General features: G+C 34.9%; 2 protein-coding genes across 3 annotated transcripts; one reads left to right on the top strand and one right to left on the bottom strand.

Moving 5' to 3' along the window:
- Positions 1 to 717: 717 nt before the first annotated feature.
- On the top strand, positions 718 to 5,368 carry LOC106711524 (metaxin-1). Of its 2 annotated transcripts, none has more exons than XM_014503860.2 (6): positions 718 to 862; positions 943 to 1,089; positions 1,325 to 1,594; positions 1,764 to 1,998; positions 2,401 to 2,555; positions 5,231 to 5,368. In XM_014503860.2, the coding sequence occupies exons 1-6, from the start codon at positions 785 to 787 to the stop codon at positions 5,351 to 5,353; spliced, it is 1,008 nt and encodes a 335-aa protein (XP_014359346.2). In that variant the 5' UTR covers positions 718 to 784; the 3' UTR covers positions 5,354 to 5,368. The 2 variants fall into 2 exon arrangements, with proteins under 2 accessions (XP_014359346.2, XP_014359347.2); XM_014503861.2 differs by lacking the exon at positions 5,231 to 5,368 and adding an exon at positions 4,325 to 4,442.
- A 1,639-nt stretch (positions 5,369 to 7,007) lies between these two features.
- Positions 7,008 to 17,127, bottom strand: LOC106711374 (myotubularin-related protein 10-B). Its single transcript, XM_045682803.1, has 12 exons — positions 16,701 to 17,127; positions 16,377 to 16,431; positions 12,020 to 12,156; positions 11,581 to 11,739; positions 11,036 to 11,491; positions 10,786 to 10,953; positions 10,573 to 10,702; positions 10,246 to 10,381; positions 9,536 to 9,767; positions 8,715 to 8,838; positions 7,741 to 7,958; positions 7,008 to 7,345 (listed from the first exon to the last, which is right to left on the bottom strand). The coding sequence occupies exons 1-12, from the start codon at positions 16,755 to 16,757 to the stop codon at positions 7,121 to 7,123; spliced, it is 2,097 nt and encodes a 698-aa protein (XP_045538759.1). The 5' UTR covers positions 16,758 to 17,127; the 3' UTR covers positions 7,008 to 7,120.
- Between the last annotated feature and the right edge of the window lie 551 nt (positions 17,128 to 17,678).

Below are 17,678 nucleotides of genomic sequence, written 5' to 3'. Positions count from 1 at the left end.
GTTTCCCTTTCTCTTCATAAAACCTCAGCAATATCAAATTACACTGAATATGAATTCACCAAGAAACGCTTAAAAACAAACTTTGGATATAATTTAATCAGAACATTAACTACTTGAAATAAAGCTTAAAGTTATATGACAACATACGACGAATATCATCTGACTTACAGATGTGACCTTGACAAGCCGGCATTCATCTGGACAGATTATAAACGATATTTGTTTTTAGCCAATTGGTCCACGTTAACTTAAAATAAAGCTTAATCACTACGAATCTACGCACGTTTTCATGGACGCGATTTCAACGGAAAAAATAGTTACAACTTTTTTAAAACCCTTCATTCAATGCTAGTTAAAATCTTTAAAGTTTAATAACGCAAGTGATTTTTTTTTCATGTTCAACTAAAAAAAATATAGTACGGTAATACGAATAAAAGTATGTTTCAAGCGTTTTCGCCCGCGACAAGAATTAAAAATCCTAATTAGTAGCCTATCTGTTTCTTCAAATTTAATCGAGATCCGATGAGCGGCTAAGGAAATCCTTGTAACAAACATCCATCTATCTAAACATTCGCATTGATAATATGAGTATGATCAATATGATCAATAAAAGTATTCATGATTTGTGTGTAAAATAATTGTAGTGTAGTGTAATTTTAATAAATGTTATGTCTACTCTATGAAAAAAATACAATTTTTGTCTATGGTTCGCGAAAAATCTAAAAAAATGTCAAGTTGTGCAATTACAATAAAATAAAAATTTAATTGTTTATTTAGAGTGATAATGAGTAATATACAATTAGATATATGGCGTGGTGAGTGGGGCTTAGCCTCTATTGATTTGGAATGTCTAAAGGTTTTGGTAAGTATGCTTTTAAAATAACCTTTTGTGATACTTTTACCCGGCGAACAGCTTTTTCAAATATTGAATATTTATTACAGACCTATATGAAATTTATCGGTGTTCCTGTGAAAGTACACGAAGCGAATAATCCATATTTCGCACCGAAAGGTCGTCTGCCTGTCATGAGAGATGGTCGTCATGTTCTTACAACTTTTGAAGAAGTTGTAGATCATTTGAAGTCATTAGTAAGCAATTTTATTTAAAATATACATTGTTAATCATACTCTGTTAATTGTACAGACATGAATATAAACATTTGTTTTTTTTTCACTGAATTTGATACTTTATAAGCATTGTGCCAAATAAAATGTTAGTTTTATATATCAAGAACATTTTTATTAATTATTTTCGCCCATTCCTTGCAAGTGTTTATTTCTTAATAATATAGACGCTATTTAATTAATGTTTTATTTACTTCAGCATTACAGTACCGATGTTCATCTGAATACAAATCAAGCAGCTGAAGCAAGCGCATTCACACAGTACCTACGAGAGAAGCTGTATCCAGCATATGAGTATGCATGGTGGGTGGATGAAAAGAACTACACGGAGCTCACTAGACCTGCATATGCAAAAGTATTACGAATACCCTTTAACTTTTATTATCCTGGAAAGTATCAAAATGTAGCCAAGGAAATGATTGATGCTTTGTACGGAGAGCATTCTGATTTAAAAGAGATTGAAAAGACTGTAAGTAATAAGTTTTGGATTAAAATTATGATTAAGTAACTATGTAAACAACAAATCTAAAAAAAAAATAGCATATCTTAATTAGTTGACAGCATACATCCCCAACTAAGGGTTGTCTACCCTATATTATTGTCAATTTTCTTAATTACCTGTTTAAATTTGTTGCCAGATATACCAAGAAGCGGAAAAGTGTCTGGCAACTCTGTCAGATCGTTTGGGAGAGAGTGAATACTTTTTTGGCAACCGGCCGTCTTCATTTGATGCTATAGTCTTTGCATATCTAGCACCATTAGTCAAAGCTCCTTTCCCTAACAGTACTCTCAGCAATCATGTAAAGAGCATTCCGAATCTAACCAGATTTGTTGCGAGAATTAATCAGAAGAACTTCAGGCAGGTTACTGATGGTATGTCTTTAAGATTGGTTTACTTTAGTTTTATAGTTTGTAGTTTATTTATTAATAAAATTGTTTGTAAAATAACTTATATAGGGTTTCCTTTATCACAAGGAATCTTATCACAAGAAACTTAGGTTAGAGTGACACCTTTATAAGCAAAAAAATGTTGCAGTTCCTTGGAGTCTTGTTTCTTTCTCTCAAGTTCTACTGCAAATATTAAGTCATCCCCCTCATTCTATAAAAACAGACACAAGACTGTTTTGATAAATGTATTACAGCGCTGGAATTTCATTATTTTGTCAAACAAGATTTTGAAAAAGTTCTTGTACTAATGATCTTTATTTTAATGTAGCTTACCTAGTTATATCATTATTTGTATACAATATTGATACAATTTCATGATTTTTACAGAATACAACCTACAGAACAGCAAGAAGCAGTCAACAGGCACACAGGCGGACCGTGCTGCCGCTAATTTCCCAAACCAGACTCGAAACAAGATCCTAGCAGCTATCTTTGCCGCTTTTGCTATGACCGGATATGCCTTTGCTAGCGGGATGTTCCAGGTACAAATATACACTACTTAATGTTACATATATATCAGCAGTAGATTGTAGTTTTTAATTGATATAAATTGCTGTTTAGTTGATTTTTTAGGTTTATAAAAGTAATCGACATTCTTTGACAGTAGCCATATTACTAATCAATCTTACTAATATAATAAATGTGAATGTTTAGATGGATGGATGGATGTATCTTCAGAACGGCTGAACAGATCTCAATTAAATTTGGTATAAGTATAGAACATAGTCTGGAAAAACACATAGGCTACTTAAAAGTTTTTTTTTAATTCCACGCGGATGGAGCTGGCGACAGCTTGTAGTATATATGCACAGGTGGGCACAGTTAATCGAAAAGTTAACTTCGTTAATCGTTAATTCGTTAATTAAAAAATTAACTTCGTTAATCGTTAAAGCGTTAAATTCTCGAAAATTTAACGCAAGTTAAAGTTAATCGTTAACAGTTAACCATACCAAAATTATACATACTAATTTCACACTTATTGTGGCGACAATTGTTTAAAATAGTAATTTGACTATACATTCTATAACAAATTAGTATTGGAGACAAGTATGAATGCATTATAGTATATTTCATTACGAGTGCGGAAAACCTGTCATTGCAAAGAGTTCCGACAAATGTCTACCCGAGCCGAGTCGCAGCCGAAGGTGAGGGTTGACAATTGGGACAAGTTGTAATAACAGGCACGTGTACTAAACAACTATTTTTAATATAGTTGCGAAAAAATGAAGCAATTTAATAGAATAATAAAAACACAATAAACACATTTAACTAAAATGTTTGAAAAATGGCGCCAACTATAAAAGAATACAAACAGAGATTTTTTTTGTTTTCTTCACCCATTCTGGGTAGGCAAAGGGAACTATGCCCAAACGGCTAAGTCTTCAGTAGATTATTTTTATTGATATGAAATGAAAATGAAATTTAATGAGATGAAATAAAATGAAACCTAACCTAATTTCATTGAATCAAATTCATTGAATCAAATCATTAAATCTGATATTGTAACAAATAAGGAGCTTCTTTTTAGAAATATTTACATGAATCATAAAAACTTCAATGATTTTTTTTTTTGTAAAAACTTCGTGGTTGGTTTTTTATTTTTAATAGACATTATTTTGATAGTTGGGAAAGAGAACGCACGAGTTTGGAAAAGCTAAAGAAAAAGCACGAGTAAAAAATTGTTTTAAATCAGTTGCTCAAAAAGGGATTGGAGGGTATTGCAGCATTACATACTCTTGTTTTATATACTCGTAATGAAATATACTATTTCGAACCTTCTTTTGATTTTGTCCTGTTGTTCACGTCTTTCCCGGACGCTCTGATGCATCACACTTGCACGCGAACTTCACATATATCAATTATCAACTCGTTCGTTCACCATTCGAGTCGCCGACAGTCGCCCAACATAGTTGAACTTACGAGCGTGGCGTGGCGCGTAATTTAAACAAAATGACAGCACGTCTCCAAGTTTCTAATTTAACGATTAACGGACTTTTATTAACGGAAGTTGAATTTAACGGAAGTTAACAAAAGCGTTAACACTTTTTGGAGTTAACTTAAAAGTTAATCCGTTAAGCAAAATGTTAACTTCGTTAATTAACGATTAACGGATTAACGAGTTAATGCCCAGCTCTGTATATATGTTTATGTATTTATTTAGTAGCAGCTAGTCCTTTACCCCACTGATGTATATAAAAAAGCACTGAGTTGTATTCTTATTCATTCTCACAATATATCTCTTTTTATTCAGGAGTTGAAAGATTTTGAACATTCCCGAGATTACAGCGAGATGTTTGAGAATGAAGAAGACGACAACTGAGCCTCGAGTCCGGCTTGCCTGTCGCAGGTTGTCTTGTGGCTCGCTTGTGAGAACACATTCAGTGTGACGTCATCCAGTGACATAGACAATTTGAACTTTTGACGGCTGTGCAACTGTCATGGCGGCAGTGTCTTTTTACCCGCCGTAAATTGTTATTTCTCGTAAAAAGTGAATTAAAAGATGTGTTTTTTATTTTACAAGTGAAATATTTGTTGATTTTTTTTCATTAACTCATTACTGATTCAAATATTTGATTTTGTTCAATTTTATTTTTGTAAAAATAATATTTTTCTTAGTGTAAAAATATTTTGTTGTAAAAGTTTCTCAGTTCTTAAAGTACATATTGTTTTATTGTACAGTGGATGGTCTTTGTTTTTTTATGGCTGTCCATTGTTGAGTACAAGCATATAGATAATAAAACTTTTATTCTCTATGGTTTGCTGATGTCACAGAGTAGAAATGATGTATGCATTTATTTTTTTATTTATATTTAGCCGCAAAATGCAGCTCAATGTGTTCCTTGATAATATAGCTTTTAGTTAGAAATATATTATGGAGTTTAGGTACTGAATGTAATAAGAAAGGTTAGGAAATTATTTTAGTGGTTTATTAGCATTTGTGGTACATAGTACACATAAAACTGGTTAGTTTGTTTGAAATTCTTAAATGGTGATTGAATAAAGATATTTTGTTGATTGACTTTTATATTTTCAAGATTTATTTCTTCAAAAAAAAAAAACTGCATAATAAACAAATTGAAAACACGAATTTGAGGATACAATTTGATTATGCTAAGACTTGGTTGAGTTTTGAAATCTTTTTCTGTTGTTTTTTTAGCGTTTATCAACATGGAGTTGGGAGAGAACTTTGCTACTGAACAAATACCGCATCGTCAAGAAACATCTGGAAAAAATGAAAAGACTTCGAGTTGAAAGAGAGCAAGAGAAGAAAACTACTTAAATCTCAATTTCTATGCATTGTTAGAGTATATTGCTGGTTCTAAGGGCTGACATACACGTGCTATCATTGTTGTCAATATACCGTGAATTTCTAATACCAAAATCTCTATTCATCCGTCATTATCTTTGACAAATAAAGATAACAGTATGTTTAAACGGATAATTTGGTCTCAGAAACCCACGGTTATAGCGTTTGATGGACAAATAGCCGATGAAGTTACCAATTCACGGACCACAGTTTGTTGTCGGCACCTACATGCTGCTTGAAGAGGCAACAACTGTTTGTAGTACGGTTTATGCCTTTAGTCCCTTTGCTATCTTATGATGAATCTCATAAATTTTAATGTGTTTTTTTAGTTTAAATGTAAATATAGTACAAATTAGAATTAATTTATATCATAGTAAATAGATTTACATAAATAGCATGTTCGAGTTGAATTTTCTTATATGTTAGTGGTAAAAGAAATAAATTAAAATAAATAATAACAATATAAAACTTGCGTAGATTTAATAGAATTCAATTGTTACAATAACAAAATAACTTAAATCTATGAACTAAACAGCTCTTTTTCAGTCCAATGTTACATAAGTAACAATTGGAAGACATTCACACTACGTCCGAACTTTAAAATATAACATAAATTATTGTAATTAGCTGCCTTATATACAACATATTTCACATAAGAAATAAATTAATTTTGGTCCTAAGTAGCAACACTGCATTGTACTACATTCCTACTTTAAGTAGACCATTTTTCATACAAATATCCGAGCGCAATAACATGAGTTGTGACGTCACAAGGCGTGTCATGTTATTGGACACGGTTTACATTTCGTTTTTGGAATGAGTTTTTAATTATTATCTACTTTTAATGGCAACACTAATTTGTCCTAGTATCCTTGAACTATTTTTGTGATTCGAAAAAAAAACTGTTAAAAAATAAGTGGGGAAAAGAATGGTTTTTTTTTTAAATTATAAACAACAAATTAGCTGTACATAAAAATACAAAATGGCTTAACTGTTTACAATAAAATGGTAACAATTTGTTATATATCTATTCAATAAATACCACAAGATATTACGACATTTATATAGCGTTCAATCAAAATTAACTCTTTAAATCCTTTTAAAAATATTCATCGTTCAAAAATATTTCTTTTATAATCTGCCAATAATTAACTTTTTAAATATAGATCGTGGCAAAGACTAATTATTGTAATTATCATTTAACGTCTTTAAACCATAGACAATACAAATTTTGACAGTTGACAGAAATGTCTTCGGTTTTGACATTTTATCGCTTTTAAAGTTATTAATACAAAATAGTAGATCACTTAACATTATTCACTGGACAATAAATATTGTATCACTAATTTGTTCGCATCACACACGGGCCAATCAATTCCTTAACAGGTATAGCCATATTTACACAATATAAATACAAACTAAATTCAATATATTATTTTTTTTAATACTCATTCAATCGTAAGGCTGTAACAAATTTGTTCTACGAAGCCCAAACGATATTGCTCTTCATTTGTATTATATAGAAGTTAAAATTATACACTTTTTCTAATATTATCAATTGAAAACACGTGATAAATATAAATATTTAAACTCGTTAACATCAAATAGATGCATAATATCAGCTTTGAATTAGTTTTGGTGCGTTAAATTGATATATAAAGTGAATTTTCCAGATTATATTTATTTGTAATGTTCAGACTAAAATAAACCCTAACAGTGACAATACAAGATTCAAATTACTTAATCAGGTGCATTCAACAAGGACTGCGAGTCCAATAATTGGCTGGCGTCGATGAGGCTGACCTGCATGGAGTCCAAGTTCCGGGCGAGGTCCTCGTGCCGGCCCAGACTGAAGGGGAAGAAGCGCGAGCCCACTGGCACCGGCACCTCCGGCACCTCCTCGCCGCTCCACAGCCGGTTGTTCATTATCGATAAGGATGATAACTTCTCGCTTAACTGTTGAATCTGTGGTACGACCATGTTTAATAAAATAAGAATAAATTAAAAAAAACCTTGAGGTGTCAAGGGACACCCGGATGGAACGAAGTTCCTTTCGATTAATTAGTGAAGGAACCAATGTTTATTCTATGAATAAAAAACTTAAGTCTTCACAAGAAGTACATTTTATTTCTATGAGTTTTCGTTATATATTGTCGCGTCGTTGCCATGGTGAAGTAGCAAAAAGTGTCGTGACAACTTTTCGTAAGAATTTTTTCCGTCTAGCCCCCTTTCACAACGCGCGATAAGGAACTTCGTTCCAAAAGATTGTATTAAACAAGTTGTAATTTTTGTCTATGGTTTTCATAGTAAGCGATCACAGCGCCACCTATGCTATAAATTGAAAGGCACTGTAAATGTACCTGCGCGCGCAGTCTCCAGTGGTAGGCGTGGAAGTGGGCGCGGCCGGCGTGGGGCGCGTCTAGTGGGGGCAACCAGCGCTCGTAGCACAGCGCCCACAGCTCCACCGCGCCCACAGAGCCGCACACGCGCAGTCGCCCAGCCCCACGCCCACTCTGCCCCGCCCCCACACTCTGCCACGCCTCTGTACGCGAGTTACGCCATCCTGTTGTACCCTGACCTGATGACATACATCACCATAATTCTCACCAGGACAACAAGTGAATCGTTTATTTGAGAAACCCCATAAGTCACATTTTTTTCCAAATTGGATTTATTGCATTTATCGGTTCTTTGAATATTCTTTCGCGTTTACCAGTACCAAAAATTATCAAATCCGTGTTGGGGTTTCTCAACTAAACATTCAATTTCAAAATTACAAAAATAAGTTTCTTTTTTTTACCAAAAAAAAACTTCTTCTGAGTAAAAAAAATGTTTTTAAATTAAAATTGACGCCTTTTTAAAAATAAAATCAATTGTGACCACTGGCTGTCAGTAAAAAAGTAGTCTTGATTATCGACAATGAAATCAATAAGGAAGTCTGTGCATCGATAAATTGTTCTCAAATATGTTATTTTATAAATTTAATAAATTATTGAGAGAGAAAAATTGATAAATTAATGATTTTTGTACTATTTTGTTCGTTTGTTTGAGAAACCCCATAAGTCCACCAACTTTAAATCATTATTGTTAATTGTAGTAATTAACAATTAATTTTTTTTATGCTCGAATCTTTTTTAGAGATGCTAACATTATTATTACTTATCATTGGTTCACGATGTTAATGCTAACTTAACCTGGAAAAATGTTTTTTGCTTCTCCTGAAAAATTTAGTATTTTGGACTTATGGGGTTTCTCAAATAAACGATTCAAGTCATCAGCTCGCTGTTTCTTTTTATAAATTTGACTTTTAGTAATACAATTGTATGTGACTTACCGATGTGTGTGTTGTGCGAGGGCGCCACAGGTCTGTCGGCCGTGAACAATGGGTTGTAGAACAAGGCCTGGTCTTGTTCAGAGAACTGCTCGCCCCAGTCCCACACAGGGCGTGCCACGAAGTTCTAACAATTATAACGTAACCATTAATAAAAAATAAAAAAAAACAGTGGTAGACGTCAGCAACAACATCAGTTGCAGGAATTGTCCTCGCTCAGTGAAATACCTCGACCTTACAGAAGACAGACGTCAAGTGGAAGTAATTCTAAGTACAGTCTGATAAGTGTGGTGCTGGAGACATAATTTTAATCCTCTTTCCTTTTCCATCCCTTTTCTTATAAGGAAAGGATGGGAAGGGGAGGTTGATTTGATGAAGGAGGAGATGCATAGGAAGAATAAAATATTCTCTTTTTTGTGCGTCTCCTTCGTCGATTGAGGATAGACAACGCATCTGCAATTACGAATGTCTATGGGCAGCGGTCGCTTCGCCATTTCGGCGAATTCATGTGGCCGCTTGCTTGTTTGCCACCTTGTTATATAACAAAAAAATGTTTCATCCATTGTCGAAACCAATGAAGAATTGTCATTTCTTGTTTAAAGAACGATTAAACCTGTAAAAAAAAAAATGGGACCCATCTGCAAGCACTTCCTTTCGATTAAAATATTTTTTATCAAAATCGGACCACCAGGGGCGGAGATTCTCAGTAACAAACATAAAAAAATACAATCGAATTGATAACCTCCTTCTTTTTGAAGTCGGCTAAAAATCATGTTTATTATAGTTATAAATTAAAATGACATTATATTCTAGGATAAATTTACCTTAGAAACAGCTAAATCTCTATCCCTCGGGCAGTTAAACAGGAAGGTGTCAAAGAGGTGGTTGTGTGCGCAGTCCCACAGTGTGACGAGGTACGTATCTGTGTACTGGAATGCGGCGGGATGCTGCTGCAGCAACTGCCATGCGCAGTCCAGGAACAGCAGGAACACTGGCGCGCACTGAGCACACTGCGCATTGCTCTCCTTGGCCTGGCCCGGCCTAGGTAGACCTAGTCTGGAATTACAATCTTTCTGATGAAAAATATGCAACGACAGCAAACGACGTGACACTACCACTACCTTAGTAGTGTATGACGATGTATTCTCTTCAAATATTGGAACGAAGTTCCTTATCGCGCGTTATGAAAGGGGGCTAGACGGAAAAAATTCTTACGAAAAGTTGTCACGACACTTTTTGCTATAATAAGTATGTTAACGACGAATGAGCGCTACTTCACCATGGCAACGACGTGACAATATATAACGAAAATTCATAGAAATAAAATGTACTTCTTGTGAAGACTTAAGTTTTTTATTCATAGAATAAACATTGGTTCCTTCACTAATTAATAGAAAGGAACTTCGTTCCATCCGAGTGTCCCTTGACACCTCAAGTTTTTTTTAGTGCCGGATTCTTCGTTAATTGTTGTTTAAGAAGCTTTCTTAGTGACAAAGACTATGCTGTTACTATTATCTGCGTGTGCGCAAGTCACCTGTCACAGAAAGGATGTCCTAGCGCGACCCACTCCTTCTGCACTAACGACTGGAAGCCGGCGATGGTGCGACAGTGCGGGTCCACCAGCAGCTGGGTCAGGCAGGACACCACTGCGCTGTAGTCCACGCCATCGCCTGCAAAATAGATATTTTTTTACCCAATCCGGCTCGAAGGACCACAAAATATTTTACATCTTTAGTTGCAAACATACAATCAAATTAACTATACTCATAAACTAATACTTATTGGTGCACTCAGAGACGGTAAACAGTCGCTGAGGGAGTTCTTTAGTGTGTATTTAGTACAGTAAATCAACAATCGTTACCTTCTTGTAGCACGACGGTGACATTGTTGTTGAGGTGCGCGGCGGCTTCTTCCGCGAAGGTGAGGCAGTTGGCCACATAGCGCAGCCACCGGCTCGAGTCCAGGATCGAGTAGTACTGAGAGTCTTGTAGCTAACGAAAGTTAGAGGAAAACATTTCAAATGTCAATTCAATCAAGTCTGAAATATTCTGGTCCTTCGAGCCGGATATCTTACCCAGAAATTTCCTAGCGTCGTGGGTGTGCACAGCTCGGCCAGCTTCCTGTGCGAGGTGTGTAATGTCTGCAGCGGCGGCAGATGTGCGGGAGAGGGCCCGCCCGCAGCACTGTTCCCGCACAGGTAGATCACGTGTGGCGGCGTCAGCTTCGGGTGAGAGCGACGCACCTGAAAACACAAAACCGCATTATTAGATCACATTTTAACACAAATCTTTTAATCACTACTAATCTTATTTAAAATTACGTACCTGTTCTAATAAAACACTTTCAGCGGTAGCGGATTGTTCAGTCTGCAGCAACTCTCCACTTCGTAATAGCGCGGCACCTTCTGGCCTGCCCCACACCCAAATGGGAACTCTGCCCGACCTGAAGTGCCGCGCGGATTCCATCAAGTTATAATCCAGCACCGAACTGGGCACTATGAGGGTCTCTCCCGCGGTCAGCATAAAAGCATCCGATGTTCCATTGATACAAGTGATCCTCCAGTGGGGACATTCACAGCGCTCCAGTTCCCGCTTCCAGTCGCCGGGGCGCTGGAACATGTTGAGGTCCGGGGGGAGGGTGGGGTAGTACGGCTCGCGATACTCGAACGCGAACAGCAAGTCGTGGCGCTTGGGGAACGCATGGTGCACTAAAGCCATCGCCACCTTGCGCCCGTTGCCGATCGGTGAGTTGGCGAAACTGAACGTCATCACTTTCATGTTCTGAAAACAAGAATTTAAATATTTAATATAATTTAAAGGAGTTCAATATTCTGAAAGAATTTTTGAAGGTGATAAGTGTATTGCTGTACCTTGCATATAACTTGTAGGCCCTTGACCTTGCCGGGCATATCGGCGTAGGGCAACAGACGGCGCCGGCGCTGAGGCCCGCCATCCGTCAACCACAACGCGCCCACACCCGTCAACGGCACGTCAAATGTTCCTAACAGGTGGTTCTTCTGACCATACTCCTGGGACATAAGCAAAGAACGATAAAATAGTACTTATATGACTTATAAATTTTACAACTTATAAATATTAGAAGACACATTTTTCGGTGTACGCTAAAGAATCGGTCTCTTACTGTTTTCTACTAGTTAATTTCGGAACTCTTGATCAAATACTTAGACTTATTTGCGATAGATCTACCTAGACTATATCTTCTTTTACTTTCTTAAATATTGGTTCTACAGTCGCCTTCTATTACGCAAAGTCTTTCGGCTAAAAGATTAGTAGTTACTGCATACTAACATCGTAGTGCGAGGTCTCTATGGGCACGAAGGATAGCTTGTAGTTGGTGACGAAGAGTGAGCCGAGGCGGCCGCCGTCGCGCTCGCTGAGCGGCGTCAGCAACACTGCGCTGTGCGCCGCACCCACCACCAACTCGCCTGCAACACAACGATACTTACTGCTCAACTCGGGGATGATTAAGGGTTACCTTAACAGTTGCTTAGTGTAGAAATCTAAATCTCTAAATCTTAGGGACTGAAAAATTCAAAAGTGCGGTATTTAAATTGCCGTTTGCAACAATTTCTACCAAAATCTAAAATATAAAACTTATAGTATACTATCTTTTGCTCGCAACTCCATCCGCGCGCAATTAAAAAAAAACTTAAAAAGTAGCCTATGTGTTCTTCCAGACTATGTTCTACATCTGTGCCAAAGTTACAAACGTTATCACTTAGGGGTATGAAAAATGGGGAAGATAGTAGTCGATTCTCAGACCTACTGAGTATGCATATAAAATTTCATAAATATCGGTGAAGCCGTTTCGAAGGAGTATGCCAACATTGTGACACGAGAATCCCCTGGTGCGTAATTTTACTTCAGAGACCTGTCAAAAATACTTTGTTGCCGAAATTGCTGCGCCGTGGGGGGTGAAAAATGTGTTACACATATGGTTGAATACATAAATTGTCAAATACTTTAACTCGTGTCTTTTATTTCGAATCAAACACGCGCAATCAGGGAAAAGTTAGTCACTTACAATTTTAAGTTCTACTAAACTAGAGATGAGTAATCCAGTTATCGATTCGCGAAACTTTGTTAATAAAATAGGGTCTGTTGTATAACTTCTCGAAAATAGTGCGGTTTCTCAGGCGACCTCGGAGGATGACCGCATTCGACCAAATAACATTTTCGCTCCACTGACACCGTAGCCTTGGAAGAGTTTTTAATATATTTATTTATTCCCAGTGTTATCCGTATAAACAGTTGAACATAATAATCGATATTTACGATCGATTCAAAGATTACTTGTAATAAAAAGCAGTGCAAAAATTATTTGATCTTTTAGTTTTAGACGATACAAAGTTTTTCAATAGCTGTTGTAAATTTTAAAATACTTCGTGTAAACAAAATTGATTCGAGACAGATTAAAGTGTTCGTGCGTAATATAATAGTTATGTAACGAGCGAATTAATGGCCTATTATAAATGAGAGAGCTTATTCATAACTTTTGCCCGATTGACAGGATGTTTTCGCGCGTAGTTAGGTATAATATGTTAAATTACACCCGCTCCATTGTGGTCTGTAGAATAAACAGATTGATCGATTTTAACGAGTGTTATTCGTTTCATATCTACCACAGAATGTTATCTTGAATATAATTCGTCTGTCTGTCCTAAAATATCATTATTTCTATCTATACACAATTTTGGAACGAAGTTCCTTATCGCGCGTTGTGAAAGGGGGCTAGACGGAAAAAATTCTTACGAAAAGTTGTCACGACACTTTTTGCTATAATAAGTATGTTAACGACGAATGAGCGCTACTTCACCATGGCAACGACGTGACAATATATAACGAAAATTCATAGAAATAAAATGTACTTCTTGTGAAGACTTAAGTTTTTTATTCATAGAATAAACATTGGTTCCTTCACTAATTATTCGAAAGGAACTTCGTTCCATCCGGGTGTCCCTTGACACCTCTCAAGTTTTTTTTTTTACATTTTTGTCTGTGTGTCGTCTGTCTGGTTATATGACTGTCCGTCTGCGTTTGTTTCGAGTAATCTCCGGAACGGCTGGTTCAATTTTGACGGAATTTGGACAAGAAGGTAGCTGTTGAAGGCAGGCATATTATAGACTATTGACTTTTGCTGTATTTGGATGGATTTATCCATTTAGTAACAATATTCTACAATAAATAAGGTGGATAGTAGGTAGGTTTTGTTTAAGTAAATACGTATGTAATGATAGTTAATAGTGGCTTAAGGTTTAATCCTTAAACATAAATAAGGAAGCCCTACAGTGTACTAGGTGGGGTCAATGCACTATAAATACTTGCGGGGAATCACCTACTAAGTCGATGTTTGGAATTTCTATCTTTACTTACATAATTACACATAAGGTAGTACAAGATGATTCGTAATATTAGCAATACAGTAAATAAATATGTATATGATTTCGTGTTTGACTTTAATAAGCCGTCAATTTAACAAAATGTCAAACTTCTTGCGACAATAAACATTTTAAAGGGAATTTTAGAATAACATATATGTATATACAAAAAAACTACGTACTTTTAATTAATAAATTGTGACTTCAGATAGTGAAGGTTTACTATTAAGAAATATTACCGACATTCCATCGTAATGCGAATGTTCAGATGGATGGATGGATGGATGTTTGAAGGTATTTGCAAAATGGCTCATTGGATCTTGATGAAATTTGGAAACAGATGTAGAGCATAGTCTGGAAGAACACATAGGCTACCTATTAAGTTTTTTTTTTAATTCCGCGCGGACAGAATCGCGGGAGACAGCTAACTATTATAACATTTAAAATGATCGTCTTATAACTTTACCTTCTTATAGAAAATGATTTATATTAAACGAGGTTTTATTTGATTGTGTAGCAATTTAAAAAAAAACTAATCTAGCCTAAGTAATCCCATCCCGCTATAACCAATCGAATGTAGCAAGTCCCTACTGGGTCATCATTTCCTATCACCATAAACACGCGAGGCCGTAACATACAGTCTCACAGTTTTTGTTTGTTATTATATATAATACAATTTACAGTAACTTCAACCTTACGACATAAGACATAGAAGCTCCGTTTATATGTTTGGGATAGTATCAAAAATTAATATTTGTTACAAAATGTACCAGGACAGCATACGTAAACAGAGCTACAGTTAGGCGCGCGTGGCGCATGCGCAATCAAGTTATTATTGTGATTTACATCATTTGATGTGTCAGGTGACTAGGAGAACATAAAATATGGTTATCCACATACAAGGCTTTCTTAGTTTTTAGCCGACTTCAAAAAGAAGGAGGTTATCAATTCGACTGTATTTTTTTTTCACATTTCATGAGCTATCTAGTAAAAGATAACAAAAAGTAATGTTTTTTTTCTATAGTATTGGTACTTAACAAAAACCTTTTTTTTATATTACAAGGTGGCAAACGAGCAAGTGGTCACATGAATTCGCCGAAATGGCGAAGCGACCGCTGTCCATAGACATTCACAATTGCAGATGTGTTGCCTACCCTCAATCGACAAAGGAGACGCACAAAAAAGAGAATATTTAACATTCCAATGCATCTCCTCCTTCATCAAATCCACCTCCCCTTCCCATCCTTTCCTGATAAGGGGAAAGGGGTTGGAAGGGAAAGAGGACTAAAATTAGCCCTACGGCACCACACTCACCAGACGAAACGCGGAATTACTTTCAATTCACATCTGTCTTCTGTGTGATTGTGGTATTTCACTGAGCGAGGCCAATTCGTGCAACTGATGTTGTTGTTGCTGGCTTCAACTGTTGTGAGAGTTATTTTTCTAAGTGAGTGTTAAATTTTGATTATATGCTTTAATTAATAAAAATTTAAATTAATTTAATTTGAAATTAAAAAAAGAAAACTTTCACATAGGAAATGACTACAACATGAATTGTTATGTTTTATTCTATTGTGAAGTTTATTTATATACATGAAGTAAATAATTTAATTGTTTGAGATAAAGTAATAAGGAAATTAATTTGTTTTTGTATTTTTATTTCAAATGTGTTTATAAATATTTTATCTATTCATTTTAATAATGTTCCCTTTACTGTTTATTTTCATAATTTGATGTTGAAAATGTTTCAAAGCACAGTATTTGCAAACCCTATTTTTTTTTTCAAGTTATCTTCTCTGGCACGATTAGGATATTGTACCAAAGTCTCATTAGAATTTGTCCTATGGTCTTGGACTATATACAAATCATACAAACATTGATTTTTATTTATGTAGAAAAATTCTTACTCCTTTAACAAAACTTAAGAGTTATAGATTACAGTCATACAAATAAGAATATAAAGATTATATTTGGTTGTTCTTGCACCTCACTTATTAATAAAAATAATATAATGACCACTCATGACTATTGACTATGGGTTAGAAGTTAATTTAAAGTGAAGTCTGAATACTGGCAGAAGACAGGAATAAAAGAATAAAAAATAGCCTTCAACATTAATTGATCTGGTAAACTATAATTTTAATAAGTTTAATTAGTAAATAATTGTGGAACTGCTGTACAATATCATTCTATCATTGTAAGATTATTATAATGCAATTTAGGAGTTTTTAAATGTGGTCCAACTACATAAAATATCTACTACTCACCATTTAACAACTTAGGTTTTAACTCTTGTATGGATCCATTTTTATCACCATTATTCTGCAAGAAATAGAAATAAATTATATTTAACATAAAATAAACAAATAGCACTTTCATTAAATCTCTTTCTCTCTCTGCCTAGCTTGTATCCCACATGGTGGTGGGGTCGGGTTTTCCAATCAGTTTCCTCCACTTCGCCCTGTCCTCGACATCTTCATCTGAGACTTGGCACTCACTCATGTCTTTTAGCACTACATCTTTCCATCTAGTTTTGGGTCATTAGTTTTATAGCATTAAATAAATGATATAAATTAAGACACACAACTTACCAAAGGCGAATCGTTTATATAGCTCTTAAAATTATGGAACAACCTTTTCTCATTCATTGTAATCAATATGAAATGATAGTTTCCACTTTAATGACCCAGTTTACCTCTTCCACAACTATTTACAAAGAGCAAAGAGTGCACTCAGAGAAATTGAAGACTTTGAATGTATTTTAAAATATCAATCGTATTTATCATGATTAAAAATATTTTTATATAAAATTGATAACAACTAGTCCATAAACACTGCACTGATAGGTAACACTTTCTTTTTCACATAATTCCACTACAATACTGTTGACTTTAACTTAGCCGAAACATTGTTAACGATGACAAATATATTATATGATCATCAATAAGCACATTACTTAAAGTTGCATAAAATATTAGAGAAAATAAAATTCTACTATTTTACATGATCCGATGCAACGACAGACAAATAATGTTGCAAGCATTATCTATTTTCATTGATGTATCATAACAAAATCAAAGAGTAAAAATATTTCATTAAAGCCTGACCAACAAAATGATACCTTCTTATGAGGGCGCCACAGTCTCCATTTATAATACATTTAAACATGAAACGAACTAGTTGCAATCTAGAGTCATTTAAAAATAAAATCCACTATTTTCGATATATCCTACGTTAATTCCTATTAATTTTTACATCAGGTAATCAAAAATTGAACGGTAATTACAATAAAATACAACTCGAACAAAATAAATGCCATGGTATTTTTATAAATTGTTGTTGCGATTGAAGAAATGAATTCCATAGGTTTCCCGTCTTCCGCTATATGAAGAGGAGTTGTATTTTTTGGGTAGCCAGTACTTTATAAATCGATGCTTTTATCAAATTATCAAACGAAAATTAATTGAAAGAGACATTCTAATTACGTTTCAGATAAATGTAACTATGAACTTTGCTTGCAATTTTATATTTCAAATCTGATTCACGTAAAAACACATTTTTATGTTCTG

The sequence above is a fragment of the Papilio machaon genome, chromosome 20, assembly GCF_912999745.1.
Source record: "Papilio machaon chromosome 20, ilPapMach1.1, whole genome shotgun sequence".
NCBI classification, from domain to species: domain Eukaryota; kingdom Metazoa; phylum Arthropoda; class Insecta; order Lepidoptera; family Papilionidae; genus Papilio; species Papilio machaon.
The sequence above is the reverse complement of the archived record's forward strand: the minus strand, read 5'-3'. Positions and strand labels throughout refer to the sequence as shown.